The 15807-nt window shown below is 35.1% G+C and overlaps 2 protein-coding genes and 1 pseudogene across 2 annotated transcripts; 1 reads left to right on the top strand and 2 right to left on the bottom strand.

The window, feature by feature from the left end:
* The first annotated feature begins 2022 nt into the window (after positions 1 to 2022).
* LOC120171914 (probable protein phosphatase 2C 80) lies at positions 2023 to 5166 on the top strand. The gene is made up of 5 exons (XM_039179522.1): positions 2023 to 2056; positions 2600 to 3281; positions 3461 to 3785; positions 4455 to 4604; positions 4847 to 5166. Exons 2-5 carry the CDS (start codon positions 2701 to 2703, stop codon positions 5141 to 5143), a joined length of 1353 nt encoding a protein of 450 aa, XP_039035453.1. The 5' UTR covers positions 2023 to 2056; positions 2600 to 2700; the 3' UTR covers positions 5144 to 5166.
* Positions 5167 to 5560: 394 nt separating this feature from the next.
* LOC120171829 (vicilin-like seed storage protein At2g18540) lies at positions 5561 to 7781 on the bottom strand. The gene is made up of 5 exons (XM_039179466.1): positions 7478 to 7781; positions 7119 to 7294; positions 6944 to 7024; positions 6565 to 6873; positions 5561 to 6484 (listed from the first exon to the last, which is right to left on the bottom strand). The coding sequence occupies exons 1-5, from the start codon at positions 7779 to 7781 to the stop codon at positions 5561 to 5563; spliced, it is 1794 nt and encodes a 597-aa protein (XP_039035397.1).
* A 3916-nt stretch (positions 7782 to 11697) lies between these two features.
* LOC120171828 lies at positions 11698 to 15451 on the bottom strand (annotated as a pseudogene).
* Positions 15452 to 15807: the final 356 nt, after the last annotated feature.

Genomic DNA, 15807 nt, shown 5'->3' with positions numbered 1-15807 from the left:
TTCATCGAACGGAGTAGGGCTGTAAACGAGCCGAGTCGAGTTCGAGTATTGCGAGTTCGACTCGACTTGAAAACTCTAAAATGGAGCTCGACTCAGCTAAAAACTCGTGAGCCTAATATTTTCAAGCTCAACTTGAACTCGAAACCATGAATTGAAGCTCGTAAAAACTTGAAATAAAAAAAAGTCTTAAACTTAACTCGATTGAAGCCTAAACTCAAACTCAAACTTGAACTTGTACTTTTTTAAATACATGAAAATTTTATATTGCAATATTTTTAAAAAATTAACAAATAAATAGTAATATTATTAATAATTTAATTTTTAAAAAAATAATATCTTAATATATTATATTTTTGAGTTGCTCGTGAGCTTTTTGAGTCGAATATCAAGTAACTTGTTTCAGCTCGTTAAGAACTGGAGTTGAGCTCAAACTCGAATCGAGTCTATTCGAATTGAATATTTATCGAGTTGACCCTAAATATCTCACGATATATCTCGTCTCATTTACAATCCTAAAACGGAGTTGACAAAGTAAACTCACGATTTTGGTGATAGAAAGTTTAGAGTATGAACTAGAGATAACACTCCAAGTGTAGCAAAAATTTCAGTTGCAAGTAACGAAGGAAGAATGCTGGGGCTTATAGTAGACAGTAACCAAGTTGCAAACGAACTATCTTGCTCGACATATCGAAGATAGGCAAGATTGATGATACATTTTTTAAAGATTATTATGCTCATTATGTGAAAGAAAATTGATTTGGGGGTGTGGGGGAGGGCACTGTTCATGATGGTACACGGCTTAAATCTAAAAACCGAGATTTAAATACTAATTTATTATCAAGATAACGGTTGTTGTATAATATTAATAATGTCATCCGAAATCGTTATTACATGATTATAATATTCGCTTGCATACATAATCACATAAACAACTATGATTTAAATTAATATAAGAAAAAGAAACACTGTATTTAGATTATGCTTACGATTTGCTATCCAATACGCACAACAAAACTTGTGATCATATTCATGAGGCGACTCCACCCCCACCCCCACCCAAACCGAAATCCGAAACCCGAACAATGGACGGAGTCAACCCACATTTTAATTCATATTTTCAAAAGAATTAATAATTATTCAGGTCACCAACCTACCACTAACCGCCAGCTCACGTCCCAACTCTTCTCCGCCCTATATTAAATTTTATGGGTTTCGCACCACTATTATGCAATTTCTTATACAAGAACAAGATTAATAATCCTAATCTATAAACAGACTTCAAAGGTAACTAATAATATTGAGGATGGAAAACTAAAGCATATATTTTCAATCCACAATTTATGAGATTATTTTTGTTATAATAAGTATAAATTAAATGATTTAAACATTTATTTCAAAATTATATTAAATAACTATATTTATTTACAAAATAATAAATAAATTTTAAACAAAAATACATTAGAGACTCTATACATTTTTAAAAATAATGTGACCATTTATTATATTTTATTTTAATGTGGTTTTCAACTTAGAAAATAACTTCAATGTGGTCATTTAATCAATGTTTTTTATCGTTGACTATTACAATATGATGTGACAGTTTACGGTGCTGATATAACAATTTAGGGTGACAAATTAATGTGAAGGATGATTTAGAAGACTGACTAAATTGGTAATTCAAACATGAAAGATAGATTATCACGTCAACATCGTGGATATTCACGTCAATACTATAAATTAACACGTCAACCTTAAAACGGTCAACGATAAAAAATATTGATAAAAAAATTACATTATAATAGTCACATTATTTTTTTTTCTCGACAAAATTACAAGAACATGATGTATTTTTGCCTGTAGGTGGTAAATATATGTAAATCTGAAAATAGAGAGGGGATGGATGTTCAAAAATACATTACGTGTTTAACCCTTAATTCAGCACATTCCTTTCAACATCCGCAGAGGCAGAGGGAAAGAGGGAGAGGCTCCGGAGATCGTCGATTTTTTTGGATTGGTTTAATCTTGGGCTTCCACCTTCACCTCTCGGATCCACAACCCGCTTCAAAGGTTCTTTCTTTTCCATTTTCTTTGTTTGTTGGCTACTTCTGCAATGTTTCAGCTTTTTTTGATTCATTTTTCTCAGCATTTAGATTCTTTACATTACCCGTGTTTTGTTTTCCTTGAAAATGTGTTTTGTTCTAATGTTGCTTACAAAAGAATAAAGCAATGCCACAAAAACTTTTTTTTTCATTGAATTTAAGCCATATTGTTGATTTAGTTAAATCCGATCAATATTGGAATATAACCGTTGCATACCGGAAGGGAAAGTTACCCAGAAAATATTAAAGTTATCTTTATTCTTTTTATTAGAAGTTTTCGTATCTAAATGCAATTTGAGTTGTTATTCAGCCATGTAATTACTTTAAGTGATTGAACTTTTCCCTTTCTTTTTTCTTTTTGTGAATTTAGTGAACGTTTTATGAATCTTACGCCTTAGCCACAAGCCAAAAGCTAGATCTTATTATATATAATATATCTCTACTTTTTGTGCTGTTTTAAGATATTCACAGAAACATGCTTCAGTGAAGAAATTTCTGATAAGTTATATGCGTGTAATGTATAACCTTTTGTATGCAATTCAAGGTTTGGTGTTCTGTCAGGGAGTGCATGAATCAAGGGAACTTTATATAAGGGTTAAAGATGCCAGCTATTGTGTTTTCTAAGCTAAAACCTGCAATATATACTGGTTTTCAAAGGTCACTTGCAGGAAAACCAGTTCAGTTGTCAAGTTCACCAAGTTCACTGCTTAGGCAGCTCAAATTTTTGTCTCTGAGTTCAGGGCTGAATCAGTGTTTGCCTTATTCGGATAAATCTATATCTGATAATAGGTGCATTCAAAACCCATTTTGTATTAGGACAAAAACAATGTCTGTGTCTGGTTCCAGGGCTGTTTTCGGAGATGTTTATGTGGATGAGTTAGTATCAAGTCGTGGAAATGGTTTGGACTTCCTGAAACCTGCTGGGGTTTATTTTGCTGATCGAAGTCATAGCAGTTGCCTTAAAGCTAGCCTGATTTTGAGAAAGCGAGAACAACACAACATTCGATTTGTTTGTGGGTACAATACTAGTGATGCAGTGCAGGGAAATACCAAATATAATCCTTCTTTCTGTCCTAGCATGAAAAGTATCCATACCTCATCTTTGCCATGTACCTCTTCTAGGGCAGCTCATGATGTGTCATTTGATGGCAGTTCTAAGGATGAACAGACCACACCTGTACAGTATGTCCTCTATCTTCTCTTTATTTTTTATGTCACCTTTTGCCCTTTTTTCCCTTTTTCTTTTTACCTTATTTCACTTTACAAATTATCTTTAAATAATGATATTCTCAAGTACTTTTAGGACTGAAGTTTCACATGTATTCATTTTCCACTGTTTGGTTCTTTGATGTTGATTTCAGAACTATTCCATGTAAGAAAAGCTTGAGACTAGTTTCAGGGTCATGTTATCTCCCGCATCCTGCTAAGAAAGAAACAGGGGGAGAGGATGCTCACTTCATTTGTTCCAATGAAGAAGCCATAGGAGTAGCTGATGGTGTTGGAGGCTGGGCAGAAGTTGGCGTTGATGCCGGAGAATTTGCCCGTGAACTTATGTCTAATTCAGTGGCAGCAATTCAAGATGAACCAATGGGTTCCATTGACCCAGCCAGAGTATTAGAGAAGGCCCATTCAAACACGAAATCACAGGGGTCCTCAACTGCCTGCATCATTGCCCTTACAGAGGAGGTTGGTCTTCTTTTATGTTAATAAAGATGAGCAGAGATAATCTTTAGATGAATTTTCCTTGATATATATTGGCGAGTTCACTAGGATTTGATACTTACAAGTAAAAAGAAAGCCTTAATTTCCCTTTCATTCATCTTCATGATTAACCAGATATCAGTTTTAATAATTTAATAGGTATGGTGAGCTCTACCTGACGTATTGCATGGGTTTATGCTTAATACTGTTGTTTATCTTCTGGAGCGTTCAACAGCTTAGTTTGACCAAAATAGTATATTAGGTTTATTTTTTAAATGAACTATTTCTGAGAATTGAAGTCATTGCCACATTATTGATTTTCTGTGAACTTAGCAGGAACATTTGACTGTATGAACAGATGAACCAAGTTGGGGTGCTGAATTTTTCCAGACTCCAATGCTTGTAGCTCGGCAGAAATTCTTGTCTTAATGATTCTTTTCTTATATTCATCTGTGTTTTAGGTAGATCAACTGCTATCATCTCATTCCATGTCTTTATACTGGATTATAACTTGTGTTTAATGGCCCTAAAGTATTTATCTAGCTTGATTTTAGGGAACGTTGAATGGCTTAATTGCTTGAGTCGAAAACGGTCAATAAGATTTTAGCAAGCAAATTATACATGTGGTTTCATGTACTCTACTTTTCTCAACAGGGAATACATGCAATAAATCTGGGGGACAGCGGTTTCATTGTGGTTAGGGATGGTTCCACCGTCTTCCATTCCCCAGTGCAGCAACATGGTTTCAATTTTACATATCAATTGGAGAGTGGTAATGGTGGTGATCTACCAAGCTCTGGTCAGGCTAGTTGATGATTGTACTCTTTCTTTTTTGACCATAAGCTAGTAACTTTGAATAGGACAGAAACTGCTGTTAGTGTTATTAGATTCTTTAGTACATGCTTATATCTTGTTGAAGCAGATATAATGTTATATTTTCTTTACCTACATGTTTGATGGAGTGATGATCTGGGATGTTGTCTTCTGTAGAAGATATGAAACTATCTCCACAACTTATATTTCCCTAATCTATCATTTTGGGCCAGGTTTTCAGAATTCCTGTTCTGCCAGGTGATGTGATTGTGGCTGGAACAGATGGGTTGTTCGATAACTTGTATAACAATGAGATCACTGCTGCTGTGGTTCATGGTCTAAGAGCTGGTTTCAGACCCCAATCGACGGCTAAGCAGATAGCAACTTTGGCTCTGGAACGAGCAGTGGATAAGAATCGGCAGACACCATTTGCCAAAGCTGCTCAAGATTCTGGGTTTCGGTACTATGGTGGCAAGCTTGACGACATCACTGTTGGTGTGTCCTACATTGCTAGCTCTTCCAATACTTGAATCTTGGTTGGTTTAGGACTAGCTTTTGTGATGTCTGTAGGATTTTTGGAAACCTGGTGAAACAAGCATTCATATTTCCATTTTATTTAATGTCCCTTGTGAAATACAAAACTTATCCTTGATTTTGTTAAATAAGTAATTTACTGGTTGCTCCGGGTAAAACATGCAGAGATTTTATCTTCCTCATTGATAATGCAAAAATGGTTGTTTCAAACTAGTCATTGGTGAAAGAAAACGAAAGAAGAGAGCTTACTTAAGATCAAGATCCAGAAAACATAGATTCAGAAAAAAGCTTTTCTACACCACATAACATGGAGTCCGGTTAACTAAACATAGGTTGCATTATTGGATAGTTCTTATTCACTACTACTGCAAACAAAACTAAGGACTGGGAAATCTATCCGGGATGCATGAAAATTAAATCTCCCACACTTTCTTAGTTCTTTGGCCTTGGCCTCGACCCTTGCCGCTACCTTCTTCTTTCTCTGCCCTCCTGTGTCTTTCCTTTTCTTGTCTCTTGGCCTCCTCTTGCTCCCTACTTGGTTCACCTTCACCTTGTTCTTCTTCATGTCGCCTCCTTTCTTCTTCCCTTGCCCTCCTTTGCCGCTCTTCTTCCTGTCTCCTGGCTTCCTCTTGCTCTCTCCTTGCTGCTGCTTCTCTTCTCTTCTTAGCTTCTTCCTCTTCCCTTCTGGCTTCTTCCTCTTCCCTTCTGGCTTCCTCCTCTTTCCTCCTGGCTTCTTCCTCTTCCTCTTCCTCTTCTCTTCTCCTTCGAGCCTCCTCTTCCTCTTCCCTCCTCTTTCGAGCCTCCTCTTCCTCCTTTTTCTTCCTGGCTTCTTCTTCCTCTTCCTTTCTCTTTTGAGCCTCCTCTTCCTTCTTTTTCTTCCTAGCTTCTTCCTCTTCCCTTCTTTCCCTTTCAATTTCCACCTCCATCAATCTTTCCTCTTCCTCGGCACATGATGTACAATCTAATATCATTGATTCTTTCTGAGGTTTTAGAAGGTGATCAATTGTTGTGTTGGACACATTGAATGACAAAGCCAATATCTCTTTATCCACGACCCCTAGAGCAGACCTCTTTCCCGCTAGAAATTGAGGATGGTTTCTCTTTGTTGATGTGCTGAATCCCATGAAAACAAACGAATCATTGTTGAACGACATCTGAGCCACTGGATGGAACCTCGGTACCGTGAATACATCGCCTTCCTCCAACCTATACCTCATGTTTCTGCACTCAGATTCATTGGCATTGCTCGAACAAACCACCCGAACCATCCCTTGACCCTGCAACACTATTGCTATCTCAGAAGCTCTTGGATTCCAATGTGGTGCCATCATCGAACCCTTCACAAAAATTCCCACCATTACAATGTATCTTCTTAAATTAGCCATTAATGCTACTATTTAAGAATAAAAAAACTAACCTTTGTCAAGTTCACCATGAAAACCCCAATGTTGGAATATTTCAACAAATGCAAGTCTTTCTTGTCTACAGTTACACTCCACCCGTTACAGTTTTCGAAATCATGATCTGCTTCAAAAACATTGTATGTTTTCGTTTTCTTCTTATGCTTGCCATTGATAGAGCGGAAGAAACCACCCCTGTTGCTCCCTAGAAAGGCTTTCAACAGTCGATCTTGCCATTCGCCCAACACCTTCTCCTTTTGCACTGCATGAATTATAGCAGGTGCTTTGCTTGATCTCATTATTTCATCTATCACATCCTCGGGTACCTTGAGACGCAAGTTTCCGTTATAGATACAGAATTATGCAGGAATATTTATAACGACTTTAAAATTGTACCTTAAAAGCTGCTTGGAGGACTCTGGAATCAAAGCCAAGAACCACATCAGTAATGCTCGAGTAAGCCCCAGTGGATGGCTCCTGAATTTGTTAAATTCACACACCAAAGTTCAAACATATGAAAATCAAGTACAGGAATTATAACAACAAGAAAGGGAAACAAATAGCATCATACATATGTGTCATCTTCTGTGTTAGTGAAGATCGCATAAATTCTAAGCCTCTCTCGTTCAGCCTCTAAGCTGCTTTGTACATAGAAAACTGACCCTTGATGCAGTCTATATACATCTCCTTTCCGAATGTCCACATTCCTTATATCATCATCATCCGTCCAACTCAAAGTTCCGCTCCCTAAACCAAAAAAAAAACATTTCAAACTCAGAATTTTACATTCATGCACCGTGTTCCGAATAGTGACAGATCCAAAAATTTAAGAATAAAGGTCCAAAATTTTAATTTTCTTTTCTTAAAAATAATGGGTATGCAATCCTCCACTGGTTCCGAATATACAAGCATTAAGTTTCAGGGTACTACCTGTATGGACAAAGAAAACCATGTCTGCATGTAGCACAACCGGAAGAAACACGGAGTTAGGCTCCAACGTAATGAACTGAAGATGGTAAGGGCCTTTTGTCCCATCATTGACAAAAGCAGCTGAGATTTCTCCATGTTCTGTCTGAGTTAAGAGTTTCCTGTGATGTTTAAGAACCAACTGACCCGCAGCCGAAGCATGTCGATGCGAGTGAGCTTCGACGCTGAGAAAGGTGGTACAGGTCGAAGCAAGGACGAAGAGAAGTGCGAGAAACGAGAATGGGAAAACCAGGGTTTGCTTGGGCATTGTTTCGAGATCTAAGCACGGATTTTGTGAGTAATGGAACAGATTGGTTTGGTCTATTCTATATAGAAGAACAAAGTGGGGTGATGGGGTTAGAGATTTACGTTACGTGGTGTTGTGGATCGACACGTTCATGGCCATGCAACAGGTGGCAGGAGCTTACGACAACTCTTCCCGCTTATTTACAAAAGTGGTTAAAGAGAGAGAGAGAGAGCATTGCATTTGCGTGGGGGATTAATTTGGAATTTTTCACCTTTATCTTAATTTCCGCAAATAACCGCGTTGTCCGATCATATGCGGATTGATATTTATCAATTAGTGAGTGGCTAGACTTTGAATTAGGACAAATTTAGATATCATTTGAAGGTCGGAATTGTAAATCCGTTTTCGTTGATTCTTTTTAGCGTCTCATTGGGCGTGAATTTCTAAAAATATTTTTAAATTAAAAAAAAATATAAACCAATATTAAACGGGTAAAAAATAAAAAATATATATATATATATATATATATATATATATATATATAGTAAAAATGATAGTTTCAAACTAACCATAAAACTTAGGATTTGTAGTTTTTTCAATTTTAATTTTATGTTTGAAATTAAATTATATTTTTACTCTTATTAATGCATAGACTCCACTCACAATTATGCATTTACATTTTATGTTAATAATTTAATACTAACATCCTTAAACAATAATTCATTACTTAATAATTTATTTTAATTACTTAAAAATAAATAAAAATTATTTAGAAAAAAATTATTAAAATTAATAATTTTATATTCACATGTTAAAAAGTATAAATAATATATTTTTTTATAGTAAAATATTTCATTTATAAAAAAATTATTAATGAGATATCTTAAAATATATTATTATTATAGTTTAAGTTGATATACTTTATATATCATAATATTAATAAATGTAAATATATTTTAAATTCTATATTTTAATTTTACAACATAATGTCTATAATGAACATTTTATCTTTTCAAATTATTTTTTTAAATTGCACTTTTAAACGACACTTTTAAAAATTCTTTTTTACCATATTTTTAAAAATCATTATTTAAAAGCCCACCAAACTAACCCTTAGTTTAACTCATTTTGAAGTTAAATTATTAAAATAATAATTTTTATTTTTTAAAATTAAATTAACACTAAAAATAGATGATTATTTCTATCATGTAAGATGAAAACAACTTACATGGTAACACCTTTATCCATGTGAGATGTCCTATGTGAAATATAAGTTATATTGATACTTCAGTGACCTACTATGTAAACAAAAACATTTCTTTGAGAAAAAATCTTTTCAAAAGGCACTGTCGCGTAAATGCACTTTTGTACTATATGGCATTAATAGGTGTTATGTTGAAAAAAAAAAATTGGGTGTTATTTTAATAAAAGAAATTAAAAACATATTATTTTAATAATTTTGAGTAATCTTAAATTTATTTTTAATATTATCTATAATTTGGATAAGAAAATTCCATGGCAGGTCAGGCTCTTTTTACATAACAAATATGCTAAATTTTGGAGTTGGATTATAGGCTCCAGATGTACTCCTTTTCACATGGTAAAAGGCTTCCAAAAGGAAATGCACACTTCAGTAGTTCTTAAGCCTGTGGTTTACACTGAACGAAGAAAATATTCAATGCATCCTTAAATCCAACTTGAATCAAAATCTGAGTAATGGCGAAATCAATTACACCAATATCACAATCTAAACTCTGGTTCAAGCACTTCCTTTAGAATATACATCAGTAAAGAAAACAAATGCTACGTTGGACAATTGTTCCCTTTTTACCAGCAGCAGGTTCCTAAAGAGAAAAAAGAAAACATAATCATTTGAAATGGACAAGTCATTGTATTAACATGCTAGCCTAGCTAGCCTATAAACCATGATGATATGGAGACTGCAACTTATATAGTAGTCGGTGCCTACTTGTTGATTATTATAATCACTTCCATCTGATGTACTCTCACTGCCACTTTCACCGCTGTTAATACCGCAGTTAGAATTAGAAAAGGAAAGCACAAAAATCTATGAATTTTTTTAGCCAAATACCGCAGTTAGAATTAGAAAAGGAAAGCACAATCAAAGCAGTAAACTGTTAGCTCTTTTCTACTGGTGGAGAGGAGGCAACTACGATATACCTGAGCCAACACTGTAGGTTTGGAAGGCTTGGAAGGTGTGCTCTCTTCTGTTCCCATAATCAATTTGGCAATCCTCTGCAAACTTATAATCAGATTTTCATATAGTAAATGTCTTTTATGGAGCATCTGAGAATCCAATTCCGAGTAAAGAAGTATATCAGAGATCTGAGATCACAAGAAATTATCAAACAATGACACAGTTAACCGGGGGGAACTATAACTAGCTATTGGGTACGTGCAGAATCATATTTTATGTATGAAAATATGATTCATGGAACGTAAATCTAAACAAATTCCAGTCAGCGTATTATCATGATTGGACTACAATGAGAAAGATAATGGAACTGAACTTGAAGCTCAGCAACAACCACTCACATGATCCAATAGAAGACAAAAATATTGTAAATACCCCATACCAGTTTCAAAACAACCTATATAAAGAAAGCTAGAATCTGAAATAAACTAGTTCCTTTTCAAGATGTTATCTTATCTTGGTCAGCAAATAAATCCAAAATAATACAAATTGGGTTATTTTTCTTTTGTCCTAACAAGTGAAGCACTCAGTGGGCAGCATCATGTTTGCAGTTAATTTATCAATATGCAAAACAAAGTAGAGTATCAATCGTTTCCATAATTGGACAACCTTGAAATGTTAAGTAATTCTTCAATTCTAGTAATTCGTTAATTAAATTCCTTCCAATTTGCTTGATAAAAAACATTCAACTTTTCCAACAATTCTACCTAAAACAAAAAGAATAGAAAGTGGTCGTGTCTGTTTTAAATAGACCAAAGCTAAAGCTAGTCAAGAATTGGCCATCTAATTCTTCATGCAGCTTTTAATAAAAACCTAACGTTGACCAGCAATTGTCTTATAGCTGGAACCATGGATTTACAACACCTCCTCTTCCCAAACATGTTCGCAAATAAATAAATATATTTAATTTAATGAATTATTACTAATACAACTGCGAAATGAAGAGCTAATTTTAATCTTTAAGCCGCCCTAAACTCACATGATTTCCCATATGCGTAACATAATCAAAGCTTCAGAGAAACAGTTTAAAGATAAAGTTGAGAGAAGAGCGAGCAAGTAGCACTCATCCAACTGATAAATAAAAGTTAAAACATGAAACAAGAGAAACTAAATTCTTAAAAATTAGCTTCTAAATGCTTTTAAAATTACATATGATTTTAAAAAGAAAGAAGAGACCTGCTTTCATGGCGTTGAAAAGAGGAGGACGAACAATTCAATTCAATTAAATTTTCTTCTAAAAGAAGAACTTGCAAGAGAGAATCCAACGGAGGGAATTGTGAAACTACGTCGTTTTGAGGCCTTTGACTTTTTTATTATCCTTCCACGTCGATGAGGTATTCTAACTTTCTGTTGGCTTTTGTGGTTTAATAATACTTGAAGGGGCCATTGCAGCAATTAACCCAAAACTAAGCCTACTTGATCAGTTGTTTCCGATTCAAGAAATATTAAAATAATTTAAAAATATTTCTTCTAACAAAAGTAAACATCTCCTCTATTTCAAAACACAAGACATACAGAAACTTTGATATTTATTTTTGGTTCTTTCTGAGGTATATAAAAGCATTGGTGTCCGATTGACACTTGTGTTTACCCAGAGATATGACCCAGTCATGTAGAATTTGCACTCAAAAGTCAAAACATGGTCAACTCTCCTACCTCATCAATCCGAAGCAATCATCGAAGCAGATGAAGTACGCTGTATGAGTCTTTGATTTCTTTCCCTTATCCAGGATCGGTACACTCTTCCTTCGCATGGCTTATGGAACGGTCGATTTCCACCATCTTAGGAGGCGTAGTCTCCGTCTCCGTCTCCGCAGAGCCACACTTGTGGAGCAAGTTTGTTAGATATGCAGTGATTTCCTTGAATTCCGGTCGGTTGTTGGGTCCTCTGCCCAACAGGACTGCAGGAGAGATGCAATCTCCGTTGGAAAACCTTCCACACTAGGCCTTTCGTTCTGAAGATTGCAAAAGAGATATAATTAGATATTTTTAAAAAGTAATGCCATAAGAATTACAAACTTCAGCTTACATTTGAGGCTGCATATGCCACGATTATGTTATCCCTTCCCTTGAATGGGGCTTTGTTCGTCAACAACTCCCAAAGAACAATGGAGTAGCTGTATACATCGACCTTGTGGTCATAGTGTTTCTTTGCTCCGATGGGGAGCGGATCTCTACTGTATAACTAATTCACATAAAATAAAAGGAGTCAGAAGTCACCGGAACTAGGAAGATAAGCCACTACTGGATATTGTTTTGAAGCATTATAGGAAAAGCACCTCGGGAGCCATCCACCGGTAAGTACCGGCCTCACAAGTCATTCCACTGATTACTTCCTCCCTTGCTAGCCCAAAGTCAGCCAGCTTGACATGCATTTTATCCTCGGAGAGAAGCAAATTACCTGCCATGATATTAAGGATGTGTAAGAAACAGATTATTTTCTGGCATAACATTTCAAGGCTTATTATCAGCTGCTTCTAAAATCCTTGAGCATTTTCATGCTTCACATGAAAAAGTGAAAACTTTCAGTTTCAGCACAATCTCTAATTCGTTTGGCCCCGACATATTATTGTCAGTCACTTACCATCTCTGTTCGGGAAAACAATGAATGTTTGCTATATCTTATGTCTTAGTCACAACAACCAAGCAAAAGAATGAGCATACCACTAACTGTTCACCAAATTGAATCATCTAGAATATTGAGATTAAAAGAGAATGAATTACTCGGCTTCAGATCACGATGAATAATGCCATTGGCATGCAAGTATTCCATAGCTCGGGAAATATCCAATGCCAGATGTAACGAATGCTTCAGTTCGAGACGCTTGGGGCACACACTCCACAAATACCTCTGAAGTGTATTACCTTTCATAAGTTCAGTAACTATCATCATAGTTGGCTCCACGGAGGCACCTATAAACTGTTTCAGCATAACACATATGAATCAGAAGGACTACGAAATTAATGCAGATATGAACGCCAGTTTAAGAGAACAATGTAAGTTAAAATAGCCAGAAAATCAACTTCAATGATACAAGAAAGTCAAATATTTTAATTAGTCTGATGGACTTTGAAGGCCCTGAAAATAGATAAACTCATACTCTAAGCCTATTGCTCAAGGATTTTTGCATTAGATATCGAAGATTCTGAGATAATATACACATCTGCAGCAAAATTTCCTCCACTCAGACAAATAGTAGAGGTCAAATGAACATCTTCCATAGATGGATATATGAGAGACTCACAGGGAAACCATATCCCCACACCAAATCCGACAACTTAGTTTGCTTACGTAGCCTGTAGGCAGGTTGGCTAGCAAGGACGATATGACAACATACATGGAAAGCAGACAACATCAAATATCAATCATCCGTTGCTTTCGGTCAGGAGCTTGAAACAAAAGAGAATGAAGGTGAAAAGGTAAAATTAGGCACACACTAAAAGCTAAGAGTAAGTTTTATATAAAAGAGGAAATAAATTAAGTACCTTTACAACATTCCCATGGTCCATCCTAGACAGCAGTAAAACCTCCCTCTGAAATTTCTCTTTATGTTCACGAATTACAGCTGATGGATTACTTGGCTGAATAGTCTTCACAGCAACAGGCCTGGATTTGTAGCTGCAATAAAATAAAGAAACTGTCAGTGTGATGAATGCAAATCAAATCAATAAGCATTAGCATAAACTTCCGTTTCGTAATTGGGACCAAATAACCCTTTGCCTTTTTTTTTGCCATACACAACTGCTGAAATGCAGGGTAATGAATAATTACTTTTACCAGACATCCATGATAGAGAGGGCGCTTTCATGCAAACAATATCACAAAAAGATAGCATCGACTATGTTCAATTTATAACTTAAATACACATGCGAATAATGAGAGGCTTTTAGAATTGATATACAACCAGATGCATAGGAAATTTGACTATGTATCCAAGTGTGTCCAGTCAACTATAGCAAACAATTATAATCGATCATAAATCCATCAGATGATGAATCATTTAACAGTCAACTACGCTATTAGTGAAAATTGCACTGCAGTCCACACTACACGTGTGCAAGATAAATGTAGCTAGTCTCAATCTGAAATCCATCCAATGATGAATCGATCTCAAATCCATCCGATGATGAATCTTTTAACCGTTAATTATGCTATCAGTGAAAATAGCACCATTCCAAAGTCTAAACTACATGCGGTAACAGCTAAATGTAGTTAGAATCAATCTCAAATCATCTAATGATGAATCGATCTTAAATCCATTGGATGATGAATCTTTTAACCATCAACTATGCTATTAGCGAAAACAGCACCATTCCAAAGATCAAACTACACGTGCAGTAACAACTAAATTTAGTTAAACTCGATCTCAAATCCTCTGATGATGAATCTTTTAACCATCAACTATGCTATTAATAAAAATCGCAGTGCAGCCCATACTACATGTGGCACCAACAGCTAAATGTTGTTAAGAGTCAATCTCAAATCAATCGATGATGAGATGAATCTTTCTTGTCAACAAAATTTGATGCTATGAGCTAAATGTCATTAGAATCTAAAATATTCCTCCAGGAAATCTTCATCAATGCTCTCAAGTTTCAAGCTTCAACAACTAGCCAAACCAGTAGTGATCTAACTTATCCAAATGCGGTGCAAATTCAAAATGAACTGATCATATCTCCAACTAAAACGACTACATAAGAAACAGAACAGATATTCTATCACCATTGCATTCTACCAATCTGACATTACAGTTCTTTAAAATCCAGCAAACAAGGAATCATGAGTTACTTCCATAGCACTTGAAGGGACCACAAAAATGAACATAAAGCTTACTTCTTTACCATTTAATATAGTAATCAACAAATCTTACAGACCTTAAACCAAAAGGAACTCAAATCCATTTTCTGAAAAGAATCCATTTTTCCCATCAAGACTTTAACACACCATGTAACCAAAAAAAAAAAAACAGATAAACCACCTTAAACCGTTTGAAAATTTTATCCGTGCAAAAAGATAGAAGAATTCAGATGTCATAAAGGAAGATGAAAACAAAATTGAATTCAGAAATGGGAGAAAAACCCAAACAAGCCCTGTAAAACAAAAGAGCATGAAAATCCAAGAACATGCAAAGAATGTGATTAACCTAGTCAAGCTAATATCAAGAAAACCAAACATAAAACACCCCCAAAAAAAGGGAAAAGAAAAAAAAAAGAAGTGAAGAGAGCAAGAAAAAAAAACTCACAATCCTTCATGAACAGTAGAGTAAGAGCCTTCACTTATCATTTTGTGAAGCAAAACATGGCGAGGATCAATCAACAAGGTTTCATCAATCTGGAAGAAAAAACTATCGTCTGAATCTGAATCATCTTGTTCATCTTCCACGCCATTGTTGTACAATGACGTCAGCCTACATAAGGCGTTGCCAACATATTGAAGAGGATAAGGTAAAGACACATATCTTTCTCCTCTATCCATTGCTGAACCTTCCTTTTTGTAGTTTTCTTGTTGCATTACACAGTAAAGAAAAAGCTCAAAAAATTAAAATACTTCTTTAATGGGCAAAAATTCTTATATATACAGTATGTAAATATATATGTGTGAAATCAAACAAAAACAGAAACAATAAAAAATGATTTTTTATTATTATTATTATTATATTTTGATAGGAAAGGTGGGGCTTTGGCCTACGGTGGGTTTCAACTTTCAAAAACGAGAGGGAAATTATGGAAACTATTTTTCCTATATTGCTTTTATGGAAAGACGTTAAATTTACATAATTTTTTATTTGACAATGGTGCAGTGAGGGTGCATGAATGACCTTGTATCAGCAT

This window comes from Hibiscus syriacus, unplaced genomic scaffold (genome assembly GCF_006381635.1).
Source record: "Hibiscus syriacus cultivar Baekdansim isolate YM2019G1 unplaced genomic scaffold, ASM638163v2 tig00111837_pilon, whole genome shotgun sequence".
Classification (NCBI taxonomy): domain Eukaryota; kingdom Viridiplantae; phylum Streptophyta; class Magnoliopsida; order Malvales; family Malvaceae; genus Hibiscus; species Hibiscus syriacus.
This window is presented reverse-complemented; position numbering and strand designations above follow the sequence as displayed.